General features: G+C 46.6%; 1 protein-coding gene across 3 annotated transcripts in view; it reads right to left on the reverse strand.

The window, feature by feature from the left end:
* TOM1 (target of myb1 membrane trafficking protein) overlaps positions 1-16,943 on the reverse strand; it is an 837,238-nt gene that overhangs the window by 77,776 nt on the left and 742,519 nt on the right. The window contains exons 13-14 of one of the 3 annotated variants that reach the window (XM_069653063.1): positions 14,760-14,825; positions 13,698-13,757 (exon numbers count right to left, since the gene is read on the reverse strand). In XM_069653063.1, coding sequence (XP_069509164.1) covers positions 13,698-13,757; positions 14,760-14,825 — 126 coding nt within the window. The remainder of the gene's footprint in view (positions 1-13,697; positions 13,758-14,759; positions 14,826-16,943) is intronic. The other 2 variants (XM_069653061.1, XM_069653062.1) reach the window with 2 other exon arrangements.

Genomic DNA, 16,943 nt, shown 5'->3' on the forward strand with positions numbered 1-16,943 from the left:
GCGTTACGCTCACCAGAGTCCCACGGGGGCGTTGATCTGGACTGGCCCGCTGTTGCTTCCACCAGAGTAACACATAGAGCCGAGATGACAGACTGGACAGACCCACTTAGCTTTGTTTGTTGGACTCGTACGAATATCTTTCTGCAATGGAGAAGGGGAATTAACCTCCCGTAATCTGAGTGTTAACCCGCCTTCCCACTCCCCTTGTCTGCCCACAGAACACTCCTGATGTCCCCTCTTAATCTCACCTGATGATTTGGAAAGATGAGCTCTCCATCCTGCGTCGAGCGCAGGGGCGCGTAGACGACCAGTTACTTCACTGGCGTGGAGGAATTGGCGAGTTCCAGTATTGACTCTAAAGTCCAATCGTTCGTAAGAGTTCAAAAGTCTGATCTTCACTCTGCCAGATTCCTTGCAGGTTGCAGATTTAAACCACTAGAAGAGTTCCAAGTGGCAATTGGTAAGATCCTGGTAAGTCTATTGTGGTTCTCCCCTTTGGGGCTGGGGTACAGCGATGATGCAGAATTAACTGCGCCGACCCGAAATGAGGCGAGTACCCCCCTGTGGTAAATCAGGTAAGTCTTTGGGGTTAGGTTGTATTGTCCTTGTTTTCCCCTTAGGGCCCGGGGTGCGGCGGTGATGCAGAATTGACTGCGCTGACCCGAGATGAGGTGAGTACCCCCCTGTGGTAATCAGGTAAGTCTTTGGGGGTAGGTTGTACTGTCCTCGTTTTCCCCTTAGGGGCCGGGGTGCGGCGGTGATGTAGGATTGACTGCGCCGACCCGAGATGAGGGGAGTACCCCCCTGTGGTAATCAGGTAAGTCTTTGGGGGTGGTTTGTATTGCCCTTGCTCACCTATTTGTTCTCGTCTCCCCCAGGTGTTGAAGAATGGCCTGGAGATGTTGGGTTCGCGATGGAGTAAAGGAATGCAGCCCCGGATGGTGAGTTCAGCGCGGCGCTGCGAGGCACTGTGAAGGCTTCTCTCTTCCAGATCGACGATGTGCTGGATCAAGGATTCAGGTAAGGGTTTGGTTCTGATCTCTTCTCCTTCTCCTTCTCCTTTTCTTGTTCCAGGTGTTCCAGGGCTGAAGCAGGCATGGCTGAAGACTGGAGCTGCTGAAGACACGGTGAGCGTTACGCTGCAGCACGCAGAATAACGCGAAGCACGTGTGGCTGTCCGGGTGTGGCTTAAATAGCCTTGGAAGAAGTTCCAGGTAAGTATTCTTCCACAGCCCCACCCGAGAGGAAAGGAGTCCCTGAGGTAAAATAGTCCCTCTAAGCCTCATTTGGCTTGTGGCTTTGTGCAGCATGGTCTGCATCAGGTAGGTATGCAGCATGGTCTGCATCAGGTAAGTTTTCTGTAATGAGCCTGGCGCCCATGGCGCCAGGACTGACTTTATTCTTATGAGCCTGGCGCCATAGGCGCCAGAACTGTAGCCAAATAGCCCCTAACTGGGGTTTTTTGGGCATGCTTCAAGTGGCATGATGCCTGCTTCCGGGGTTGCTGGGCCTGGTCTGGCTTTCCGGGGGCAGGCATTTGTGATTGAAGTTGTTGTGAAGACCATGATGAACATCAACAACAATGGATTTGTTACTATGTGAATATGCTGACAAATTCATTAACTGATCCTGTGTAGAAGGGAATAGTTTCTTACCTGTAACTCCATTTCTCCAGCATTGGTATCTTTCATGGATTCACATGCTTTGAATATTCCCCGTCGTCAGGCTGGGAATCCCCGGTACATTATATAGACCCTTTCCCGTAGGAAAACTTTTTCGACGCTTATGCGTCCTATCCACCTCGTTTTGTATCATGCGTGCCCGTGCCGTCAGGACGTCATGATATAAATACAGGCCCCGCCCCCGCGCTCCCTCAGATTTCGGCCCCCAAAGTAGTGGGGGAACCGGTTTGCATGATCAGGGGAGGCAGGTGGGCGCATGTGAATCCATGAAAGATACCAATGCTGGAGAAATGGAGTTACAGGTAAGAAACTATTCCCTTCTCCAGCATTGGATCTTTCATGGATTCACATGCTTTGAATAGATTACATAGCAGTACTACCCCCAAGAGGAGGTGTGCATGCAAACCCCTATACATTCTTCGCAAAAGGCCGTTCCCTAAGATTATGTATACATCAGTAATAGTTTACATAGGGAAAAAACGGACCACATACAGTCATAAATTCCACAGGATGCCACCCCGCAGCCGGGGCTTACCTTACTGGAATAGGTGTCGAAGCACCGCCTGTCCCATCCGGGTGTCTTCGGCATGTTGCTGCGACAGGCAGTAATGGCGGGTAAAGGTGTGTGTAGTCGCCCAGGTAGCCGCCATGCAGATGTCCCCTAGAGGGACTCCGGCCCACAGTGCCGTCGACGATGCCGCTGCTCTAGTTGAATGAGCTCTTGGCCGTCGTAGAAGAGGCTTCCCTGCCTTGGAATGGCAGTACGAGATGGTAGATGACACCCATCTTGAAAGTCCTTGCTTTGAAATGGCTTTTCCTCTAGCACCCAACCCATAGGCCACAAACAGCTGTCTCGTTTCTCTGAACGGTTGCGTACGATGAAGATAAAACTTGAGAGCCCTTTTTACATCCAATGTGTGTAGCATGCGCTCCGCTCCCGAGCATGGCTCCGGAAAAAACGTAGGCAACACGATAGAAGAGTGTTTATGAAACACCGAAGGAGCTTTTGGTATGAACTGTGGGTTAGTGGCTAGGACTACCTTGGTCTTGAAAAATCGTAAGTATGGTGGGTCCACCATTAGAGCCTGAACTTCTGAGATACGTCGGGCTGAAGTGATGGCCACCAGGAAGGCCAATTTCCACGACAGAAACTTCAGAGACGATGATGACATTGGCTCAAACGGAGGTTTCATAAGAGACGTTAAGATCAGATTGAGGCTCCACTCCGGTGGAAATTTCTTCTCTGGAGGGAAACTCCGAAAGAGGCCTTTAAGGAAGTGCTTAATCAGGCGGTCGCTGAACAATGGTGCCGAGTGCCGTCGACGAGTAAACCTGGAAATGGCTGCTAGGTGTACTTTTATTGACGACACCGACAGGCCCATTTGAGCTAATAACAGCAAGTATGGAAGGAGCTGTTCCGGCCTAATCGATTGCGGGGCCAAACCTGGTTGATCCTCACACCATTGACAGAACCTTTTCCATTTGTACGCGTATGAGGCGTTTGTGGAAGGTGCTCTTGCCGCTTGCAGGATACGTCGACAGTCCTCCGGAATCGTTAGCCGACCAAATTCGGCGAAGTCAGGAGCCAGGCCGTCAACTTGAGGCTGTCCGGGTCGTGATGCCAAACGACACCCTCCTGTCGAGACAGAAGGTCGGGGGTCTTCTGGAATCTCATCGGTTCCGCCGCCGCTAAGTGTAGTAGGTCTGAAAACCACACTTGTCTGGCCCAGTATGGGGCCACCAGAATTACCCGACATGGGTACCTGAGGATCCATTGCAACGTCCTCCTGACAAGGGGAAAAGGAGGAAATGCGTACAGGAATTTGTTCGTCCATGGGAATGAGAACGCATCCCCCAGTGAGCCCTGCTGAGGCCATCTGCTTGCGTACTGATGGCATTTCTTGTTGTTCTTCGTTGCAAACAGGTCTATGGAAGGGTGTCCCCATTCCTTGAATACTTGTTGAAGTTGTTGGTCGTTCAGCACCCATTCGTGAACTTCGTTCATTTCTCTGCTGAGGGCATCGGCTTCCACGTTTTTCACTCCTGGTAGGTGAAATGCTAAGATTTGTATGTTGTGTTGAAGGGCCCAATGCCAGATTTTCTGTGCCTCTGTCGATAGGGACCTGGAACGTGTCCCTCCTTGTTTCCTCAAGTAGAACATCGTAGTGGTGTTGTCCGTCATGACACGCACCACCGAGTCCCTCAGTTGCGGAAGAAAAGACTTCAGAGCCCATCGCACTGCTCTCAGTTCTAGCAGGTTGATATGCAGGGAGGACTCCTGCAAAGACCACTGGCCTTGTACCTGTAACATATCCAGATGAGCTCCCCATCCGCTCAGCGATGCATCCGTCACCACCGTCTTTTGGAACTCTGGTTCCAGTAGAGGCATCCCTCTCGTTAGGTGAGTAGACACTTTCCACCAGCCGAGTGCTTGAACTAGTTGTTCGTCGACGACCAGTCTGTCGGACCAGCGACCTCTGCTCTGTGCCCAACGGTCCGCTAGAAATTCCTGGCAAGGCCTCATAAACAGACGGCAGTTGTTTATTAACGGAATGCAGGACGACATGGTCCCTAGCAGGGACATGTACTTGCGCACAGAGACTCTGGTACCGCCGCTCCATTCCGACGCCTTGTTTTGAAGTTTCTGAATTCTTTCGCTGGATGGTTTCACCAGGCTTGTGTGCGTATGAAACTCCGCTCCTAGAAAGACCAAGGTCCTCGAAGGCTCTACTGAGGACTTGTTGAAGTTTATTGCGAAGCCCAGTTCCTGTAAGATGGACATTGTGGCTCGTAGACTGTCTCGTGTTTGTTCCTTGGATGACCCTCTGATTAGCCAGTCGTCTAGATATGGATAGACATGATGACCATCCTTCCTTAAATGGGCCGCTATAGGGGCCAAGCACTTGGTGAACGTCCTGGGGGAGGACTTGAGCCCGAACGGGAGGACCTTGAACTGAAAATGCTTTCTCCCGACGACGAATCTTAAATATCTCCTGTGTCGTGGGCGTATTGGGATGTGAAAATAAGCATCCTGAAGGTCTAGTGAAGAGAGATAGTCCATGGGTTGCACCGATCTGATAACCTCTTGGAGTTTTAGCATTTTGAATTTTTGGCTCTTTAGCCACTTGTTGAGTACCCTCAGGTCGAGAATGGGCCTCCATTTGCCGTTTGGCTTTTTGACAACAAAGAACCTGGAATAAACTCCTTGGCCTTCCTGTGCCACAGGAACTCTCTCTACCGCCCCTTTTCGCAACATAAGCTCCGCCTCTTGTCGTAGGATTTGGAGGTGGGGCTGTGTCGAGAATAAAGGAGGAAGACGCGGAGGCTTGTCTTTGAATTGCAGCGCATGACCCATGCGAATCGTGTCTAGGACCCATCGATCTTTGGTGATGCATTTCCATCGGTCGAAGTGATGAGAGACTCGACCCCCCAGGACGTTCCGAAGGCCGTCATTGGTTGCTGGTTTGCTTGTTCTTCGTTGACGACGGACCTGAGCCTCGCCGCCTGGAGGCTTGATAGTCCCTGCTTCCACGTGCCGACTGGGACGCTCGTCTGAACCCTTGTGAAGAGTACGAGGGCCTGTTAAATCCACGGTCCCTCGAGGCTCCAAAGCGGGAGTTTCCAGAAGCACCTCTGAAAGGGCGAAAAGAGCGAAAATTTCTACCCGTTTGAAGGGCGCCGAGGGACCTAGCAGTATCCGTGTCTTCTTTCATCCCTTTCAGCGCTTCATCAACCTTTTCGCCAAACAGGTGCTCCCCTTCGCATGGCATGTCCAGGACTTTGTACTGTACTTCAGGACGGAAAGTAGTACATTTGAGCCACGCTTGTCGACGAAGCACTACTCCATGGTTGATTTGTTTGAAACCAGACTCTGCTAGGTCCACTGCGATATTAATAGCGTGGTTCGAGGCCTCCTCGCCGTCCCGCACCAGTAACATAGCTGCTTTTCGGTGTTCGTCTGGCAGGTGTTCTAGGATAGGGGCTAATTTGTGCCACATTTCCCTATCATATCGTGACACGATCGCTAAGGAATTGGCTGCTCTTACTGTCGTCGCTCCGACCGAGAGCACCTTCTTTCCAAATGCGTCCTGCCTCCTAGCCTCGCTTTCCGGTGGCGTTGAACATTTTTGCTGGACCCTGGCCTTCCTAGCTGCTGCCGCCGACACCACCGAGTCAGACAAAGGCTGTGATGTTAGACATTTTGGAGTGGACTCCGGAGCTTTAAACTTTTTCTCGATCCGTCCCTTTATGGCTGGTTCCGAGAACGGATGGCGCATCGTTTTGAGACCTTCTTGCCACACGTGGTCAAGGATTGGGATGGCAAATACCGATTTTCTCCTTTGACCCATATGGTCAAAAAGGAAACAGTCTTTCCTCTGCTCCTCAGGAATCAAGCCGAATTCGGAACACGCTTTCCCCATCATTGCATGGAAGGCTCCCACATCATCAGGGGGAGATGGCTGTGTCTGGCTCCTCGTAGACTCCAATTCTACATCCGAATTCCATGTCGGGTCCCTCGACGGTGACAGGGAGATGTCTGACCCAGAGTCATCATGTATAGAGTCGGACTCCGACAACTCACCCTCCTCCTGAGCTCGAGGACGATCTTTTACCGCCTGGGGAGCCGATGGGTGATTCGTCGACGAGCGAGCCGTACAAGTTTGCTCGTCGACGGAAGGTACAGACAGAAGTGACGATGACGTCCCAGGTTGAGGGAACTGGGTATCCAGCCGCTGTAGTAGCTTCTGAAGAGTATTAAGCACATCCAGAGACAAAACTGTCTGGGGGTTCAGCAACGTGGATGATATAGGTACCATACCCCCGCTCGCACTCGTCGCCGTCGTCGTCGACGTGGAAGGCCGTAAGCCTAAATCCAATGGCTGCAGAACCATGTCACCTTCCCCTTCCGCCGAGCAGGCCGTGTCTGGCTGCAGTAAGACCTCAGGGGGGATCGGGTCATAGACCTCAGGCAGCCAAGCCATAGACTGAGTTTCCGTCGACGAAGGAATCCCAACCGCTGCTGCTTGAACGGTAATAGGCATCGTCAATGACACCGAGGTCGACGAGGAAGTCGTCGTCGTCGAGCCTTTAGACTTCGTTGTCGATTTTGATGCCGACTTCCCGGCTGAAGCTTCTCGACTCACGGAAGACCTGGGACGGTCCCCTGAGGAGGATTTAGACAGCGCCAGCCTCTCCGTCTTAGATGATGAGGAGGAGGAGGGCTTTTTATGAGATGAGGAGGATCCAGCATGTTTCCCCTTATGCTTGTCCTCAGGGCGAATTTCTGCTGGCCGCACCTTCTTCGATGGAGGCTCCGACTTGCTCCTGGAGGCCGTGGAGCCAACTTCCGAAGCCGGGTAGGAACCCGCTCCGTCATTAAGCCAGTCGACCAGCCTTCTTTTACGGTCCTTAAGGGTTTTTTGGGAGAAACCCTGGCATATCTCACATGTATCCGCCGTGTGGTGCGGGTGGAGACAGTAGATACAGTCCATGTGGCCGTCTCCTTCATAAACCTTTTTGAGGCCACAGGTTGCACATGGGCGAAATAACGCCTTTCCAGACATAATTCTCCAGATTTGAACTTCGCTTACGCGAAACAGACAAAAAAACAATCTAGTTATCACTAGTAGTAACACGAAGATCCCACTGCTTTGAAAGACGGTTGAAATCTGAGGGAGCGCGGGGGCGGGGCCTGTATTTATATCATGACGTCCTGACGGCACGGGCACGCATGATACAAAACGAGGTGGATAGGACGCATAAGCGTCGAAAAAGTTTTCCTACGGGAAAGGGTCTATATAATGTACCGGGGATTCCCAGCCTGACGACGGGGAATATTCAAAGCATGTGAATCCATGAAAGATCCAATGCTGGAGAATTCAAATTTGCCTGGTTAGAGGTTCCACAATTTGCTTGAAATGCATTACATACAGGTATTGACTTATCAGAAGTCTTACCTATGGAGATGCCATTGACAGGAACAAGGTGACTTGCGTCTTCTGGAACTACCTCCGGATGATTTAGTGGAGATATAGTCGAGACGTCAGCAGAGTTAACAGGCACTTGCGAGGGGGAGGATAGATTCGCTACAAATTTTTTGCTTTTGGATTTGGAATTTTTAGTTAAAGGAGAAGAGGAATTTTGGGAATTTTTATTTTTCCTTTGTTCAATATTTTGATTAGGGTTAGAATCATTGAATCTCTGTGATGTACGTTTTCAATTGCCTTTTCTTCTTTTGTTTTGAGAAGGTCTAGAAAAGAGGTTGTACAGTGGTTTTTCAATGATGAGGTAGTCAGCGGATTCACACTTGGCAGGCTCACTTTGAGGCGATTTAACAGAATCGGGTATGACTGGTGATGTTATGCTTTCACACTGGACCTGTGGCATCTCCAAAGATATCACATTTTGAATGTCTGCTGAATCAGATGGAATACAAAAAGCAGTCTTTTCTCTATTAGAAAGAGTCGCATTGTTGTTGGCCAACCAGTCTAGTTTACAGTGCAGAAGAAACGATTCATTTTGAGTAGCAAATCTAAGATCAAGTCCTTCAAATAGTTTTGTCAATGAAAGAATGCTAGTATTTATGGCTGCTAAGGCCAACTCAAGGACAAGATTGAAGTTTGAAGGAAATCCAAATGAAGGACGTGGAACTGGTTTGGAAAATTAGGCTACTAGGGATGAATCAGATTCTCCAGATGAAATAATGTCTTCTGGTGCATCCGTGGGATATAACTCAGGGGAGTTTGAAAGAGCTGAATATTCAGCCATGATATGAGGTAAATTAACAACCGGAGTGACACCTAGAGTAGCTGGGCTTACATGTGATTGAGTAGAGTGAGAGGAGGGTGTAGGAAGAGGCAAGGTTAAATTATGCAATTTGGGCTTAGAATGAGACAGACAATTTTCAGTTTCATTGGTTTGCTTCAGGGGAGCTAAGATTTGGGAATATAGGGTAATTGGTGCAAAGGTTTGAGCAGGCTGCCCAGAATTAAGCTCCTGAAAATCCACGAAAACTCAGGTAAATAGGTCAGCATGTGAAACATATCAGCAGCAATCAGACTGTTAGCAGACAAAGTGCATCCTTGCATTGTTGTGTCCGATAACGGGTTTGAAGGCTGATGCACAGTTCCGTCAGATTCAGAGGGGGGTCGAAAAGGAACTGGAAAGGAGCGTTCGTTGTTCAATACTCGCAAATTTAAGTCAGAAATTCGAACAGGCTCACTATTCAAAAGGAAGGTGCGGATATCAGGAGAAAATCCGATGTTCTTTGGGGTATTTGAAGTTGGTTTGTTCGAATTTGCGTTCTTTGGAGATTGCAGGAAAAGGTGTAGTTGCATCGTGTGGTTTGGGGGGCGGGGCATGCCCGCGGTAAGCCTATTCATTTTGGCGCTGTATTGTATAAACGCAGAACTAGTTGAAAATCACTCAAATTCAGAGGATTAACCCTTTGATAATAGCTGGATAAGATTCCAAGGAAGGGATGTGCCTACCGAGTCCCAAGTTTCGAGCTGACATGCTGCACTGTGGCACAGCAGTTAGCAGTCAGTACTCGAGCGGGCACGCGCGCGCGTGAATCCTGGTTCAAGTAGGCCACCCACGTGAGGGGGGTGTGGTTTAGGGTAACTGTTTAGATAAAAGTAAATGTGTATAGTTAAAATACACTAAATTAGGATGGTTGAAATCAATCGAAGAAAGCTTGAACGGGATTGAAGATATACCCAGCAGTTAACAGAAGAACACAGAGAAGTCCATGAAAGTTGCTTGGAGAGCAGAGGAAACAGCAGGCAGCGTTGTCTGCAGACCTGCAGTCAGTAATCGACGGGCATTTCGTACTTTTATGCAATTTACAGCTCCTTTAAAAAGTACATCATAGTAAGTCCTTTCCTGTCCATTTTTAAAAGATGTAAATTGTATGATCTATGAACTGCGAAAATTATACGCCCGTTGGTAAACTTCGTATGGAACATGTACATTTATTAGATCCACTGAGAAGTAACATCAAAATCAGCCCTGACTGATAGTTTTCAGATGTGATCGGTGTAATGTACGAACTGTGAAACTCATTCTGCTCTTGTAACAGTTCATGTGAAAAGTGTCTATTTATGCCATCAGCTGTAAACTGACAGCTATGACTTGCCTTTTATGTGACATTTCAGGAAATGTTTATTCTGTAATGTACCAACTGTATTGCAGTGCATGCTGTAGGTGCCTGCGTGGTAAGAGTATGTGGTGTAAGAGTGTGTCATAGGAGCCTGTGTCGTAGTAGTGTGTGTGTTTAGTAGGAACATGTGCAGTAGCTGCACGGATCATAGGAGCATGTGTTGCAGGAGTGTGTGTCATTAGAGTGTGCATCCTAAAAGTGTGTTTGGTTAGAACATGTGTTGTGAGATATGTTGTGTCATATGCGTGCATGTAGTGGGTGCTCTTGTGATCGGAAAATGCGTTATAGGAGTGCATGGTTATAGCAGCGTGTCTGGTAGGAGCACGTCATAGGGGAGTGTATCATACAGGGCATGTTTCCTACGGGGTGAGCGTCCTAAGGGGCGTGCATCGTAAGAGTTCATTGAGGGTGTGTGGTTGAAACATGCATCATAAGAGCATGTGTCCGGCGTCCAGATGTCATGTGTAGTAGGCGTGTGTGTAGAAGGTGCGCTTGTCATTGGAACATCTATTACAGGAGCGTGAGTTATAGGAGCAAATGGTATAGGAGCATGTGTTGTAGGAGCATGTGTATTAAGAGTGTGCTTAAGAGCATGTGTCATAGGTGCACCTGTCGTAGGTGCATGTGAGAGCATTTGTATATCCATATTTTATATGTAGTAAGCGTCTGTGTATTAAGTGCACGTGTTGCAATAAGTAAATGTAATGATTTCTGCAGTATAGACATGTGTGTGTGATTCCTGATCCGTGTGTCTATGAACCAATCGCCTCTTGAATTTCATACCGTCCATGTGCCTTTGCAAATCAGAGGGAAAATAGTCCATCTGTTGCTTGTTTTTATTAAACCTTTTCCAAAAGAGTGCACTTATCAATGCCTTTTGTAGTGTTAACATCCTCCCTTCACATAAAATAATTTTATTGGAAGATTAAGATGCAGTTTTTATTGTATTGGGTCTATATGTGGTTCTTGGTCTATTTGTTCAATGTACTCTTCCTCGCCTCATTATCGGCTGAATAATTCGTAGCAGGACTTCTCGGTTCAGATAATGTCCTCATATCTTCCCTTTTTTGTTAATTCTCGATTTCAATAGTCCAAGGCATAGATATTGCTCATGAATGTAGATCTCATATCAGCAGGTCCATCTTTGTCACAGTATTTTCGCAGCAATCGGGGTATTCCCTTTGAAAAAAAATTAAAGTTCATATTTATAGGTAGCCCTTAAATGGAGTTGTGTTTATAATGTGGAAGGTGTATTTGTGTTTAACACAAAAAAGAGTAAAAGGTCCACACTACTTACTTACGCCTTGCCAAATAAAACAAATCGCTCATGTCCGTCCAACCAGACTTATTGGCCCTACTTGGGTTCCTGTCCCTAGGCAGTGCTGGTGTGCCACCAGTCTAGGGTAAGGGGATAGACGAGATACTCGCCCTAGATCTGAAATCTGACCAATTAGGCAGACATTAATATATACCAAACGAGGGTTATAAAAGATTTGCAGGTTAAATGCTGGAAAATTAAGCACAGAAAGGAGTTCCAAACTTTAATGCTCCCTACTCATCTGTATTTAAAAACACTAAAAACCAATTATTAGAAACTGGGTGTCCAACTTCTTCCTGGACACCACCAACAAAAACAGTCAACTGTTATCAGTGGGTTATATGAGTGTCTCTCTCTCTCTCCCACTTTCTTCAGGACCCATCAAGTCTTAAAAATATCAGTCACTGGTTATATTCTAGAACAGAGTATCATGCAATAATACAAAAACGTCTCCCCCATCCTTACATGCACTCCACCATGTGTCCCCCAGAGTTTCCTGCCACATTCCCCATGGTTTTCAGGTAAAACTACCAAGTGGGAGTTAACTTACACTACACAACTACTAATAAATCAAAACGCTCGGTATACCTCCTTGTGCCAGCTCTATTGTCAGCCGGTCCTTCTCTTTCTTACAACTGCAGGTAAATTATTGTGTACCAACTCAGCCTTTCTCATGACAGTCCCCCTCTAATCATGCCTTGCCATTCCTCATCACAGTCCCCAACTACCCCGACTTACTTTTCCTTGTCAAAGTACCCAATTACACAACTTCAGTCTTCCCATCACACCATTACTAATCCCATCTCAATCCCATCTGCGCCACTTTAACTATGATGCCACCATTGCGTGTCATCACCTGTACAGAGGATCCCATGTGCAAGAAAGCGATTCAACATTTGAAAAGCATGTTTCTGCATACAAAGGTGGATTCAACTTGGTTGGAGTTTGCATTTAAAAATAGTGTTGCTGTGATATGGCCAGGTATCCAGGTAAACTGGCCACACATCTTGTGTTAAAGCTGATCACCATAGCCCTCTCAACAAATGTTTTTTCACTGAATTTCAAGGGTTTTGTTATACTAGTTTCTGTGGGCCCCACTAGCCATGGCCTTCGGCCGTGGCCACTGTGCATGTTACACCCATAAATTGTTCCCAAAGACCCATTGTCCCCTACGCCTAGATTTGATTTCTGCAGGTGTAAAAACAAGATTTTTGCTCTTTATTTCCGCGATTTCCCCAGAAATAACTTCCGATCCCCAAAGCAGCCTAGTATTGTGCCAATTCAAGCAATAATGCAAAAACGTCTCCCCCATCCTTACATGCACTCCACCATGTGTCCCCCTCCTTTTCTTGGTCTTCACTTCACTGTCTTCAATTGCTTTTCCCCTCTCTGACCCAATAACCCCTCCGACTCCCAATCACACTTCGGTTCGTGTAATAGTTTCTTTTGAGAACGGGTCTTTCAGCGTTGCTGCAGTAATATTGAGAGATTACGCGATAAACCAAAAATGTTCTACCAGTAACTGGCTCCCCAAAAGACTTTCCTCCTTCCACTAGTCTATCCTGATGCCATTGGATCATTTCTCATTCTCCAAATAGCATTTTCAGCATTTTTCTTTTTCTGCATCCATCGGTATTGCAGAAATAACTTGCAACAAGAAAAGAAAAAAAAGGGCGTATTTCATTTCTGGAAATCCTCTCAGCCCTTATGCTGCAAAGCACCATGGGAGATATATAAAAGATTTTGTGAGCCGAGGCAACCCCTTCTCTGTTGAATATTTTAAAAACTACTGGACAGATTTACCCAAAACCAGAAAAGGAAATGATCGCAATGCTTTGTTCCCAAGTTGTTTCTTATTTGGTCCAAAGCCGTCCAGTGATTTTCATGCCCCGGCTGTTAACAAGATAAAAACAATGCAGTTTTTCTCTATGGGATAATGAGCGGGTTTAGGCTAAAAACTGCATTTTTTGTTTCATGAATACCCTTTTAATCTTTTAACACATTTAACCCAAAATTACCATTTCGGGGTGGGGGGAGGGAGGCACACTTTTTGGAAACTTTCATCCAAAGTTGTCCAGCGAGTGAAATGTTATTAGCAAAAGAATTTGGGGGGGGAAGTCTATGTACACAGGCTTTACCTTAAGTATAGGGCGGCTTTTATCACCCTATAATACAACACACACAAACACTAGTGTAAAACATGTAATCAGTTTTTAATGATGCTACATGTGCACATACAAGCCACCAGTCAATACCAGATAAACCTGAACACCATCAATGAACACCATTTAAAGCAAAAGGCCTTCCTGTCATCACCATTTAAACCCAGGAGCAGTCTCTGTGTGCCATCTAAAACCAGGGGACTTCTGTTAACACCATCTAATCATGCGGAGATTCAGCCACCCCTCTTCAAATATTGGATTGCTCAGTCTGCGCACTGATCTTGGGGAGAGTAACTACAAGGTTTTCCTCCAGCTCACCCTCCCACATACCATTAATGCCTGTGCTACCCCAAACCTGGCCAAAATCCACTTACCACATCTACGGACAGCCACTTCTCAATATCATCCATCATACAAGCCTGCGTGACTGGTATCTGGGGAAAGAAAGTAAATGGCATATGAAGGAAAGTTTTTGAAAACTGCAATCTATCCTCTGACCTACAATGAAGCGCCCCAGACGCACACAACACACATGCACGTAAATACACCACAGTGTCTGCACCATAGACACAAACATACCACAGTCACTGTACGGTAGCCACACACACAGAAAATCCACAGAAACACACTGCAGACACGCATCCAAACAAACTCCACAGACAACAATGCAGAGTGTACTCAAGCAAAAGACTATCAATATCTCTCTCATAGCCCTCAAAACGAATACAGGGACACTCATGCACCATCTTCAAGACATCTCCCACACAAATATAACCCATCAATTAAAGCAAATAGCATGATAAGCACAGCAGTAAATAAAGCCTCCCACCACCAGGATGGGACAGGTACAGGGGCTTACCATTTAGATACAGACCATGGCACCTCTACGATCATATGGCTCTTAAGACTATTACATGGATACAGAGCTTGGCACCTCCAGGGCCGGATGGACACAGGGTTAGCACATGGCTACAGGGTATTTAAACTCTTTGTCAGATGGGCACAAGGGATTAACAATGAGTTGCCAGATATACCCAAGCAGAAACCCACAAAGCCACCTCCGAAACAGAGCAGTATTTGAGGAAGTCTGCATTTTGCTGAAAGCAGATGTGAGTGAGTATTGGTGCAGAGAGATTGTGGGGGATGATTGTTATGCGAGTGATCGCTAGAGCAGGGTTCTACAACCTGTGGAATGCCAGATATTTTGCACTAAAACTCCCATTATCCCTTGCCATTAACCATGCTGGAAAGGGTTGATGGGAATTTTAGTCGAAAACGCCTTGGAAGCCAAAAGTTGCAGATCCCTGCCTTAAGAGTCTTGGACAGGCTCTTATCAGTCGCATGATTTCTCAAATGAATGCGACGACCACAAACACTGCGCTCTTCATCTACAGAGTCCCACCCAACACCAATTGTGCCCTGCAAGGCAAGCTCACCATTCCTTGTGTGCTCATCCAGTGACTGAGGTCCCCTGAGCGTTGGGGGAGCTCCGGTTCCATCTGCTAAGGAGATATGTCAAACTGAGTGCAGCGAAATTAGCAGGTTGGTGTGCAGCATTGTGAGTGTAATGGCAACAATGCAGGTGAGCAGCAAATGTCAAACGTACAGCACAGAGCAGTTAAGGATTAAGAAGTGTGTCCCGCTGTGTGTGAATGTGAGTGCCCACAAGACCTTGTTCTGTTTGTTACTGATAGATGCACTTTTTCCATTTGTCACTGGTAAATACCATACTCTTGCTGCATCTAACAGCACTTTACACCTCTGTGTAGCCTATTCTTGGATATGTCCTTCCTGTGGGGTAATCTTTGCTGCGTCACCTGCCCCTCACTTGTTCCATTGATTTTTATCCAGATTCTGTTCCAACTGTTTTTCAGCACTCTCTGGACCTAAATATTTCAAGTGACCCTCCACCCCACAGACCTGTCCTGGAATCCTAGAGCAGCATTACAGAACTTAAAAATGAACAGTGAAGAAGTACAGACCCTCTTTCCTCAGACCACTGATAGTGATCTCGATACACAAAGCCAGCACTGAGAGTATGCTAAACTAAATGCACTGTTCTTTACCATACAGGCTAGCGTAGGCAGAATATATTCATATAAGCAGTGAAATATACGTACCCACATGGTCCAGAATGAGAACATTAGGCTCATCGCTTGTGTTGTGAATAACCTGACAATCACTCCTTCCCTGTAAATTTAGCTTTGCAGCCACATATGTCCAGGAAAAGGGTTCCTTATAGCCAGCCTACAAGTTGCTACTTTAACACTAACTTGGAACCTTGTGTCTGTCGATGTAGCATTTGGTTACTGGGGATCAAAGATCAAAAATGAATGATTGAAAAATTCATATTGAATGACTAACTTGTTGATGGTAGTACAGTTAATAAGCTTTGGAACTCCCACAGAGTTTTTGAGCTGCTGGTACTTGTACAAGTTACAAACGCCCTGAGAGACCAGGGAATCATGTGCTGGAGTTAATTCTCACAAAACATGTATGGTGGCTGCATTAAAATAACTCCCACCTGATGATCACTTCCAGCCAGATTCCAATTGAAGTAAAATCAGTTGTCAAGCCAACGAGCACGCCTACGCAGAAAACCTACAACAAAAGTAGCGCCATCAGCAGGAGGCCTTAACTCGAATAATGCTCATCAGAAAAATATCCTCCAAACTAGATAGGTATGTGCCCATCAGGGAAAATAATGTCTTGGGAAAAAACTGTTCACTACCCATCTAGCCTTAATGAAACAAGACAAAAGAAAACTTAAATCCATCAGAGATGGAATGGATTAAATTCAAAATTCAACAGAGAGCCTATCGTACTGATTTTGAACAGGCCTACAAGGCCCATTTTAGAAGCAAGATTAAGTGGGCCTAGAGCACATCTGAAAGCTAGCCTAGTCCCAGGAGAACAGTGTGAAGGCCTCCAAAATGTCTTATACGCAAAAGTCAGAAATGCTATAAGAAAAGCTATGGACAAATGGCATGCATCTCCAGTCACCCAGATTACTTCACCGTCGTCACTATCATAACTCTGGATCCTTCAGATTGACCATCCAGGCCTTGCAAATTCTTAAAAATCCCACTAGACCTGGAGGGCAAGTTCCATAGTTTACATGCTTGACCTAAGAGAAATGCACTTGCCCCAAGAGGACTGGTGACAAAATATTTACCAGTGCTTTTTGTAAAAATGGTGCATGTCGCCATAAACACACTTCATATTTGGTACAATGAAGTCATTTACTGCAAAGAAAGTGTGTTTGCAGTGAATGAAAAATAGGTTTAACATCCCCATACTCGCCAGCAAGGTTGAGTATCATGAAAATGGTACTCGCACTTCATAAAAACTTCTTGCCAATGGTAGTGGGCTAGATTTTGCGAGCCCCGACACCCCATCTCTGCAAGACAAATCAAGGGTTTGAACCAGCCAAGGGAACCATGTGAGGGCTCCAGGATGAAGGCGCTTCATCAGCAGACTTGCCCCGTAAATCTCTCAACTGTGAAACTCATGCTTATCAGAGGGTAGGATCCCGGACTCTCTAAAAACCCATTATAAGAATACTGGAAATAACATGCTTATCTTACACGCCAACCAAAACCCAATGTCTAACCTACCCT

This window comes from Ambystoma mexicanum, chromosome 3q, assembly GCF_040938575.1.
Source record: "Ambystoma mexicanum isolate Mex_15411 chromosome 3q, UKY_AmexF1_1, whole genome shotgun sequence".
In the NCBI taxonomy this organism is placed as follows: domain Eukaryota; kingdom Metazoa; phylum Chordata; class Amphibia; order Caudata; family Ambystomatidae; genus Ambystoma; species Ambystoma mexicanum.